Source organism: Populus euphratica, unplaced genomic scaffold, assembly GCF_000495115.2.
Source record: "Populus euphratica unplaced genomic scaffold, PopEup_1.0 scaffold212.1, whole genome shotgun sequence".
Taxonomy (NCBI): domain Eukaryota; kingdom Viridiplantae; phylum Streptophyta; class Magnoliopsida; order Malpighiales; family Salicaceae; genus Populus; species Populus euphratica.
This window is the reverse complement of record NW_011499976.1, coordinates 223,282-235,019: the sequence shown is the minus strand read 5'-3', so window position 1 is coordinate 235,019 and position 11,738 is coordinate 223,282. Positions and strand designations below refer to the sequence as shown.

Below are 11,738 nucleotides of genomic sequence, written 5' to 3'. Positions count from 1 at the left end.
AAGATAAGAACATAAATAAGATATAAGTTAACTAAGAAAAGAAAATGAAAAGCATAAACAAGAGATTAATATAAGCAAAACTTAAACATTACAAAAATGTAAAAAGAGAGCAAGAACATGAACTTGATCTAAAAAGCAAAATGCCTAAATGCATGGCAAATACCTCCTTTTATAGGATAAAATTTGAAACTATTGATTTGATGACTAATTGTCAAGTGGGTGATCACATCTTGACTTTGGTAACAATCATTATTTTCTTGTCTAGAGAAAACATTATTGCTAATATAAGAATTTGAACAGATTGTCTTCATGAAAGTTCTATGAAATTGTCTCAGCTTTTCAACAAAAAAAATCAGTGTATTTGAACTTCTAAAACTCGAGATATGGGCTGCATACTGAACAGTGTCTAAAATGCAGAACAAATTCATACTTTTTTTATGTTAAGATTTGGATTTCTAAATGACATAATTGAGTCTTGGGCTTTCATGAATGTTTTAGGCCTATATCTTAGCTTTCAAACCATATAAACCAAAATAAATCCAAGATCTACAGCTCTAAATATGACCTAATGACTGGATATTGTTCTGATTTGGATTGAATCAGCATCTCTTTTCTAAACTTAGTCCTTTTTTTGTTTTCTTAATTTCAGTAGTTAAATTTATTAATCGATCCTTTTATTTATGTGATAGGCTTGTATTTAAGATGAATATTTATCATAAATTAAAGGTATCTTATATTTATTAGATATGTTATTATAAAACATTCTCCAGTTAAAGAGTTATTGATATTTCAAGGCAAAATGATAATATAAAACCTTAATAAAAATATAATTTTAAGTACTAATCATTTTACCTATCTATTTTAGTTTAATACTAACTAATAAATCCATATGACTACATGAACTACATATGGCTTACTTAAATATTAGACACTCTAGCTAAATGTTATGGTACACGTTAACACTTGCACTGCTATTAGAAAAAATTGGTTGTTATATAATTAATAAAAATAATTATAGTTAAATAAAAAATGAAGTTCACTCATATTTGATATTAAGATTTTGTTGAAAATTATTCTCAAAACATAAGTTTTATCACATGAGACATTGATATGTCTAAAACTAATTATCCATCAAGGATAGTGTCTAATCTCATCATTAATTTTTTAATTACTTGCTAAACAATTTTGCATCTTAAGATAAATTTTTTTGTATTTTTTAAATGAAAAATTTAATTGTTATGAATTAATTTTGATTAATTGGAATTAATTTAGCAAATCTACATAACCCTAGCCTCTTTTATAAATAGTGGAATGGCTTCTATTTTTTGATAAATAAATTATTTGCTCTCTGTTTTTTTTTTCCAATGTATTCTTTCGCTCTCTATGCTCTAGCTTAGCTTTAAGTTTTGTCTTTATAAAAAGAAAGTTTGAGAAGAAAATTTTAGTTTACAGGCCTTCATTAAAAATGTATCATTTCAAGGTATTGTTGCAAAAACCTTTAAAGGTTACTTGAACTACGATTATTCATACCAATTGACTAGCAATTTAATTTTAAAGAGAAAGGATAGAACCTGTGATAATTAATGTCTTTCCTACTTTATTATTCTATAAGTTTTTTTCATACATATTTTTATATTTTGTACTTATCTCTGGTATAATGTATTTATAAATTTATATAATTACTCTCTTAATCTTTGTTAATTGAATAATTTTATATAATATATTTTTTATGGATTATTGAATAAAATAATTAATCTCTTTTGTTATTGTATAGAGAATAATGAACATCACTCAAGAGAATACTGATTTGGCAAGCACTACTTCTACAAGAAGAATCTTATCATCATCTTATGTGATATATGGTGGGAAATCTTAGAATTTCGAAGGTGTAAAGTTAAAAAAAAAAAAATTACCATAAAAGTTGCTCTTCTTTCCTATCATCTTAAACATCTTAAATTTAGTAAAATTCTTTATAAAGGATGTACCAAAGCTATCAGATAAAGAGTTTGATCTTATTATAGGGGTATATATTAACAACATAAAGCATAATGATTTAGTGTGCAAGAATTAGATCTTGAATGGGTTGGGTAATATACTCAATAATATGAAAAGTTCCATCAATAATGCTAATATGCTATGGTAATCCCATTAGAAGCAAGTAGATTGAGTCCATCATGCAAAACTATACATGAGAACTAGTTGATTTTTCACCCAAAAGCAAACCATTATTCCATAAGTAGGAATTTAAAAAAAAAAAAAGTTTCCGAGAAAGTAAATTATTTTTCAATGTTTGGTAGTATTATGAAAAATAAATTAAGAAATACTTTCTAGTGTTTAACTATTTCATGAAAAATAAAATAAAAATAATCTATTAATGTTTTAATTTTTTTCTTCAAGTTTATAAAAATAATAAGGACCAAATCTAAAAGATAAAAAAGTTGGAGGATGAAAATGAAAAAAAAACTAATTTTATAAATTATTTCCAATAAAATAAATAAAATTAAAAAAATAAGGATAAAATCTTATAGATTGAAAATTTCAATTTAGAACAGGATAAGAGAAAAGCAAATAACAATAAGAAAATGAGGACAAAAGTTGATATAAAAAATCAAATTCTAAGAGATAAAATTGAAAAAAAAAATTTCAAAAAAAATATACAACAATCAAAAGAATAAGAATCAAATTTGATATAATCAATAAACAACAAAATATTTATGATTTTTCTGTAACTTCTAGTAAGTATTTTCTACCTAAGATAAAATAAAAACACTTTCCTAACAACTAAGTTAAATTTTTTTTATAAAAACTATTTTTCATTGACTAGCTTTTATAATGGTAAACTTACACAAGAAAGTTTAAAAAATAACTTTTTAAAAAACAAATAGAGAATTAGAGGAACTTTAAAAAATAATTTTTTAAAAAACAAATAGAGTATTAGAGGAAGATAAAAGCTGAGAGAACCATTAACAAGTATAAAGCAAGAGTTGTCAATGGTTTCAAACAACTAAGCGTGGACTATTTTGATACACGTTAACCTATATGAAAAATGATTTTTATATAAATGTTAATAGCCATTATGCAATTAACAAGTTAGAAATTTATTAACTAGACTTAAAAATAGCTTTTCTAAATGGTCTACATGGTACCATCCAAGAGTTTGTTGTTAAAGGAAATGAAAAATAAAGTTTCTAAACTTGTCAAATCATTATATGATTTGACTCAAAATTCTAAATAATGGCATGAAAAGTTTAACAAGATTATGTTGTCAAAAGAGTTTAAAATCAACAAGGTTAATAAATATATTTATATAAAAAAACAAATATCATTGTATGTCTCTATATGTATAATATGTTAATCTTAGACAAAACTAAATATATGATCAAGTCTACTAAAAAATATTAAATAATAAGTTTGATATGAAAGACTTGGAATTTGTATATGTTATAATAGGAATAAATATTACTAGAACATCTTATGTTTATATATTGTCTTAATCATATTATATTGAGAAAAATGTTAATAATTTTTTAAAAGGTTATAACAATACTATTCAAATACCAATGGATACAAGTATATATTTATCCAAACGCAAATGTAAAGAAACACTGCAATTAAAATATTCTTAAATTATTAAATGTTTGATATATGTTATGAATTGAACTAGACTAGAAAACATAGTTAGTTAGCAAAATAAATAGATTTACTAATAATTCAAGTTTTGATCATTTCAAAGTGATAAATAAGGTGCATAAATATTTAAATAACATTTTGGATTATGAGTTACATCATATTAGGTATCTAATGATACTTGAGTGATATAATGATGTAAACTAAATATCCTACATTAAACACTCTGAATATATAAGAGGATATATTTTCATACTTGATGGAGCATTCATATCTTGAAATTCTTCTAAACAAGCATGCATACAAGATTCATGTTTGAAATTCTTTTAGTTTCTTAAAATAACCATTCATTCTCAACATATAGGTACTCATTAAGGAATCCTTTATCATCTTGCAGCATAACAATTATTTAAAGATCTCAAATCTCTTAGTGCATCAAATAACTCTTTGAGATGCATAATTATTATATGGATATCTATGTCTCATGCTGTGTTTAAAGTTCAAATGACATGCTAGTTATCATCATACATATACCTTGCTCTTGGACATAAATATAACATTGATATTCACTTTTAACTTCTATCATGAATGTTCCTATCCAGGATTGGTGGAATCAAATTTTCAAGAATATATAGCCTTCTTTTCTATTCGAGAACAATTCTTATATTTGGTAATAATCCAAGAAGTATGGTCGAATCAATTTATTAATATCAAGTATGCTATGTAAGGATAATTTATTTTAACTTATGATAATCTATCAACCTATTCATTTAAGGGTATTGCGTATTGGTTTCATGCATATATATTTATAACTAAGTTTAGATAAGATTTTTAGTCATAATTTCATCTCCCATTATTTTTTTAAAAATTAATAGTTATTGCTATTAATTTGAAAAATCTCGCTTAGATCTCCTAGTAAGCTAGGATTCTACTCAATTTATATGACCTTAAACTAATCAATAAATAAAAAAATAAATTAAATGGATAACATAGCTTATCAATCATATCTTTATATAACTACTAGTTAAGTTAGGTGAAAAGTCCTTGTCTAAACATATCATATATGTTTTGATTAACTACCACCTCTAATCTTATATGATCATAAGTAATTTATTTATAAGTAGGACTCAATTTTATAACATTAAATAGATTTGATTAATAATAACCTTGAGTAGCTCAAAAAGTTATACATTAATAGAACTTTGATTGTTTCTATATAAAACTAAAAGGCAACAAATCATGTTTTCCACATATACTTAATAGGTCGCATTTTATGGCATTAGTGATATATTATACGTAACAATTATATATAATCATACACCTATGACACGTCATTATGAATATATATAAATAATTCCCTTGAGCCATCAAAGGAAGTTAGGTGGTCAAAACCTAGGTGAATGTTGCAAACATTTATAAGTTGTTTGCGAGCATCATGGTTATAACATTTTTTGTCATTTTTTCTTTATATTGAATTACAAAATAATTTTTCCTATTTAAATTCTCATATGTTAAAATTACATAATATTTACATAATTGAATAAAAAACATCGAGTTATATTTGAAGGGTAGACAAGAAAAGAATTTTACAGCTCAAAAGAAAAATAAAGAAAAAAAAGGACACACAAGCCCTATTTAATATTATAATAATTGAACCATAAAAAAACACAATCATATTGGTCTTTAAATGCTCATAATCATCCTTCATGCATAATACCATATTAAAATGTAAAAATAAATATATTGCATGCTTTAATTGTAATTATTGGCTTGATGAGCAATTTTTAAAATAATATTTCTAATACTTAGAAATATTAAATCAAATCCAATTTCATAATTTTCCAAACTCAATAAATTTTATTTAATACATTTTTTATTTGAAAAATCACTTTTCAGAATTTAATAGAAAATTAATCATATTAAAATTCTTATTAACATCCTAAACTATTTTAGGATCAATGGAATGAACCTTTTAAACTTCAAAAGCTCTTTATATTTTAGATAAAAAATAGTTTTTTAAAAATTATTTAATTAAATCCTAATCAAACTAGGATAATGCAAAATCAACAATGTTTTGAATTGAACAATTTAATTCAATCCTAATCTAATTAGAAAAATTAATTGTAGGGTTTTGATTTTCAAATATAAAACAATATTTTATGTATGGAAGGGAAGAATTTTAATTATGTCCTAAATAACCAAACTAGTTATAAATTACATGGATAAAAATGGTAGTTTAAACCCCAAAACCCTAAAATATAATACAAAAGTAGAATTATAATTTACCCCTCTTCTCTTCTTCTTTACTAGTTTAGATCCCGAAACCCTAAAATATGTTGTAAGGGCAGAATAATAATTGCACCCCTCTTCTCTTCTTTTATACTACTAATAATGGGCTGACAGTGGTTACAATGTTGTTGTTGATATAGGTTATTCACATCGATTGTAGCATTTAACAAGACTGCACTACTCGTAGTGTGAAGCTGTTGTCTTATGCAACAAAACTTTGCCAGTAGCGTTATGGTTGTCGGCACAGCCATGATAAGTTGTTGCTATTACCCACCAATGGTGAGATGCCCATGGTTAAGTGTACTATATTTGTTGGTGGTGCTGTCGGTGGTGTTGAAGTCATTAAAAATAATTTTATATATATTTCAGGGTGGATTCTGACCAGTTCTAAAAAATCCAGCCACATCTTATTAGAATAGTAACCAAAGAATTTTTTTTAAAATAAAATCATGAGATAAATATTTTTTAGAAAAATAATTTTGCGCAAAAAATTAATTCCTAGTTAATGCCAATAATAATTAAAATATGTAGTCAACAACTTTAATTGTTTAGCAATAACGCCACTACTACTATTGAGTTTCTTGAAATACATGCATGTAGTAGAAATGGTAAATTTTAAAAACTTATAGGAGTCCCAAGATCTCGTTAGATAATCTAGAGTTATTTAGGGTTTCACCAAAGATTATCTGAATATCAAATATTCTTTTCAGCTTTGAATAATTGTTTTAAGGTTGTGTTATCATAAACTATAGGTCGTCCAAGTATTTGGCCTTTAACGGTAATACACATGAACAACCACTGAGAAATCTTCCAAATGTTTATTATGCTTATGAGTTCTAGCTTTTTTGTTTTGTTTTTTATTATATTTTATAACTCACGTAGTTTTTTTTTTCTCTATTATGTGTATGCTATAGAAAAACTTTAAAATCCTATAAATGATAAAAAAATAAAAACTTGCCCCTTGTATATTATCACAAATATTATTTGAAGATAATTTTAGAAATTTATTCAATTAAATCCCTACTTGATTTTTTTCTAAGTCTAAAATTGTAACCTCTTATATTAATTGCATTTTAGTCCCTATGTTCCAAAACTCATTTACTATTAATATATACTTGATTAATCATCTCAATTTAATTTATAATTAACGGTTCTTATATGTGTGACTTATTATATTTCCTTCTAAGTTGACTAAAATATAAATCATAATTCTAAATAAAATAGTATAAAATAAGTTAAATTAATTAATTTATTATCAATTTAATAATTAATTGATTTATATTTGAAGATCAGGTACAATGTCTGGCAACATGTTAAGATCCGCTAAATATTAGAAAAGTCATAAGTAATTTGATTTAACCTTTTATTGACTAATTTTTTAGTGTAATTATTATTCCTTCATTAACAATGTTTTGATTTAGATATTATACCATAAAGTGTGTCTGCTCTATCAGATTATATTTGTTCTGAACACCTTTGTCATTTATTCTTTCAAGAAGAATTTAAACTCTTTTCAAATCTCATTTCATATTCCACAAACATTTACAATTAATACTACTTAAGAATATATGAAACATTTTTTTTTTAATTTACTTAAGGTGGTGAATCATCTTTAAATCATTTAAATACCTTTATATAATTAATATTATACTTAATATTTTTCTGTTTGTTATCCTTGATTATAACAACTTGTAGTAGGATTAAAGTATAGCATTCTTTATATAAAATAATTTAGTGATCTTAAGTATAAAGATCACTTATATAACCATTATATGATCATTTTCATAGAATAGTTTGATCTCTTCATATGAAATTCTCGTGTAGGCTAATTTAGTGTATATATTATATGACATGCATGTATATATTAGTTCTAGATATTCTTCATATCTAAATTTATGAGAACAATTGTTTTTTTTAATAAAAAAATAATATGATATGTATTAGTTTCTACAACTCTAATTAATATCTAGCTTTAATAAAGTATTGATTAGGAATATTTAGAAACAATATTTTGATGCAATTAAAATTCTATAATTATAATAATTTTATAATTTTATTTGGAAATTTTTTTTATCTTAAACTCTTTATCTTTGCTTTACATTTATTATTGAAATATTTAATAAATATTAAAGATATATCCATCTCAATATCATGGTAAATGTGACATAATCAATCCACTCTGATAAAAATTATACGAGTTTTATAAATAAAGCATCAAAAGATCAAATGAAACAGCCACCTGCATCAATTATTTATGGCCTAATAAATTTTCAAAGTAATATGTTTTGGTTTGTAAAAAGTACACAAAATTTACCTTCGATAAATAGGAACTATATATCACGAGTAATTATATTTTGGTGATGAAACAAAGAGGGGAATCTTAGACTCTCCCCTTGATCTTGAGGTAGTAAATTTCTCCCTCAATCTAGCATGTGAAATCTTCGAGCCCAAAGGTTTCTTCTTGGAACCGAATTAGCCAAACCTTTTGTCGTGACTCTCGAGTGCTCTCTGAAACTATTTACTTTTCGAAATTGGTGTCGTTTTTTTCTTGGAAACACATAAAACTGCCCCGGCTTTGATCCTTGTTTTCCTCAGTCTTCACGTTATCATCCACTGAGATAGGATCCCACCTTTCTCCCCCAGTTACCAACCAACAAGCATGCATATATATATATATATATATATATATTGGATCAAGGCAAGAGCATGCCTTCCTTATTATCTTCACACAGATTTTTATGGTTGTCGGATCGGGTTAGCACTTGAGCGGCTCTGTTTCTTTATTTTACAAATTAGTTCTTCAGAGTATCAAACAGAGTACTAAATTGTATTCTTTGTAGTAAGTAATCGAAAGAATCTTAGTGCATAACACTAATCTGATTATGCGTACAAATTATCCAACTTGGAGGATTATCATTTAGTACTCTTTCTTTCATTGCTCGCGAAGCATGTTCCCTTTTCACTTATTACAGCAATGAGTAGAACAGGCCCGTTGGCCACACAGGTTTGCTACTTCAGTGAATTACATGCGCGCCCACCTTTTTAAAGCATAACTTGGCTAAGAAGAAAGCATCTAGCTCTACTAGACAACACACACATAGAAGTTCCTTTTTTCCCTCTTAAATAACACATATTTCCTTAGATATCTACTGCATAAGGAGCCGCCAAGAGAGGCACACACAGTTAACAAAATGGGCAGAGAAGTCATGGCTGGCATGAGTGTTCTCTTCGTAATTCTCTTCTTATCATTCCCATCTTGCAAGGTACATTAATGTCCTCTCTTCGTTCTCTTCTCTTTATAATTAATGCATGTACAATTACATATTTTAACGCATTATTGTTTCTTGATTTAAAAATGCAGGTTTCTTTCGCCGCTGCAACTACAGGTAGCCTACATAAACAAAACTTATCAACCCCACTTAATCCATTTTCCCCAAGAGCATCTTTGATCCGTTATTGGAACAAACATATATCGAACAGCCTACCTAAACCACTGTTTCTCCTCTCCAAAGCTTCTCCACTCAGTGCCGTAGACTCAGCGATCCTCACTAAACTTGCCACTCAAAACTCTCTTTCCTTGCACCTTGACTCATTCTGCTCTTTAGCCAACTTATTTTGCTTCTTTGACCCAAAACAAAGTTTACGCAATCATGACCATGATTCCAACTTTGCACTTTACTCCAACAAGCGCTTTGCGAACTATGGTGCATCAAGACTCAGCGGGGTCGACTCATTTAAGAACTACTCCAACGGGTTGAACTCGGTTGCAGACTCTTTCATAAGATACAGCCGTGAATCTACAGGCCAAAGTGAGACATTCACAAACTATGGTAACGATGGAAATGTCGCCAATGCAACATTTGGCAACTATGGCTCTGCTGCCACTGGTGGTTCTGGCACGTTCAAGAACTATGATAGCCAAGTCAACGTGCCTGGTCTTCGATTCACTACTTATGCCTCAGAAGGAAACGACCATAAGCTCTCCTTTTCAAGCTACAGTGATGAAACAAATGTAGGTGCTCAAGGATTCAATAGCTATGGCAAGAAAGGAAATGGGGTTCCATCTGAGTTCATATCCTATAGTCGAGACTCAAACATTATTGAATCTAAATTTACTGGCTATGGTGAGTTAGGTAATGCAGCAAATGACTCTTTCACTGGTTATGGAAACTCAGGTAACAACCCACATGACAACTTCAAGAGTTATGGAAGTGGTGCAAACTCTGCTATTGATCGCTTCTCAAGCTACAGGAAAGGAGCCAATGTTGGTCAGGATTCATTTCAATCTTATGCCAAGAATTCAAATTCAGGGAAAGTGAGCTTTGCAAATTATGGAAAATCATTTAACCCTGGAAATGATTCTTTCATAGATTATGGCAAAGGTTCAAAGGGTATGACCACCATTGGGTTCAAAAGTTATAGTCTTGATCGATCATTCGTGGTTTATAAAGATAAGGGTGTTACATTTGCTGGTTACAGTAACAAAAGTAGTATGCCGAGTGAAAATGGCGTTTCTGTAAAGAAGAGATGGGTGGAACCAGGGAAGTTTTTCAGGGAATCCATGCTGAAGCAGGGGAATGTTATTGTAATGCCCGACATTAGGGACAAAATGCCAGAGAGGTCATTTTTACCCAGGTCAATTGTTTCAAAATTACCATTCTCAACCACAAATATGGCCAAGCTCAAGGACCTTTTCCATGCGTCAGCTAAATCAACCATGACGCGCGTGCTTGTCAACGCACTGACCGAGTGCGAGAGGGTACCAAGCCCCGGTGAGACCAAGCGATGCGTTGGTTCTGTAGAGGACATGATCGACTTTGCAGTTTCGGTCTTGGGCCGCAACGTGACGGTCAGGACCACCGAGAATATTAATGGGTCAAAGAAAAGAGTGATGATCGGATCGGTTGAGGGGATCAACGGCGGAAAAGTGACCAAATCAGTGTCCTGTCACCAAAGCTTGTACCCGTATTTACTGTATTACTGTCATTCGGTACCCAGAGTTAGGGTTTATGAGGCGGACATTGTTGATGTTGCGAGCAAAGAAAAGATCAACGTCGGTGTTGCCATTTGTCATCTTGACACATCAGCTTGGGGTTCAGAACATGGAGCCTTTGTTGCCCTAGGTTCCAGCCCTGGGAAAATTGAGGTTTGCCACTGGATCTTTGAGAACGACATGACTTGGACCATTGCGGACAGAGGGTAGCGGTAGCGGTAGCGGTTGCTTAGTTTATTTTTGAAACGGAGCTTGATTTGATTCGTAACTTTCTTCGTCTCTGAAAATTGTTAAAGTAGGCAAAGTTGGAATTTACTTTTGTGTTTTACCATCGATGGCTTCTCTCTTTGCAACAAAGAAATCATTTGCTCCATGAATCTTGGCTTTCCAATATGAGATCTAATCTCAGCTTATATTCTCTTGCTCTGGATTTATGCACAAGATCAATCATTAATCTTGTTTTTCCCAACAGAGAAATCGTATTCCTAACAGCCAGACTAATTAATCGCTAATCACCCTGCCGTCACCATTTAAGAAACCTTTCAAATCCAATCAGTCAACAAGCTTGGATATTTGAACTTTATTTTACCCCATTGGACGTCGAAACCTTACAAGAACTCTGAAAGCGAAGTTTTTGCTTCTTTTTTAATGATAACAAAAGAAAATTAGTTTGCCGTATTCGCTCGACGTTTGCTTTGCCATAAAGCTGAAGAAACAAAAATACAAGTAGAGACACAAAAGCATAGAAAGAAATCCAATATTCCATTGCGAAGGTAGGTAAGTTAAGGTTCTTATATTGAAGGAACAAAATCTTTGCTGGGTTTGGTCT

At 29.0% G+C, this 11,738-nt stretch overlaps 1 protein-coding gene across 1 annotated transcript; it reads left to right on the top strand.

Moving 5' to 3' along the window:
- Positions 1-8,943: 8,943 nt before the first annotated feature.
- LOC105139541 (probable polygalacturonase non-catalytic subunit JP650) lies at positions 8,944-11,286 on the top strand. Its single transcript, XM_011046014.1, has 2 exons — positions 8,944-9,179; positions 9,278-11,286. The coding sequence occupies exons 1-2, from the start codon at positions 9,108-9,110 to the stop codon at positions 11,117-11,119; spliced, it is 1,914 nt and encodes a 637-aa protein (XP_011044316.1). The 5' UTR covers positions 8,944-9,107; the 3' UTR covers positions 11,120-11,286.
- Positions 11,287-11,738: the final 452 nt, after the last annotated feature.

Bases quoted from the DNA above. Each gene is read 5' to 3' on its own strand.
- LOC105139541 (XM_011046014.1), top strand. From the start codon at position 9,108: ATGGGCAGAGAAGTCATGGCTGGCATGAGTGTTCTCTTCGTAATTCTC. The intron at 9,180-9,277 runs GTACATTAATGT...TTAAAAATGCAG, and splicing joins TATCATTCCCATCTTGCAAG to GTTTCTTTCGCCGCTGCAAC.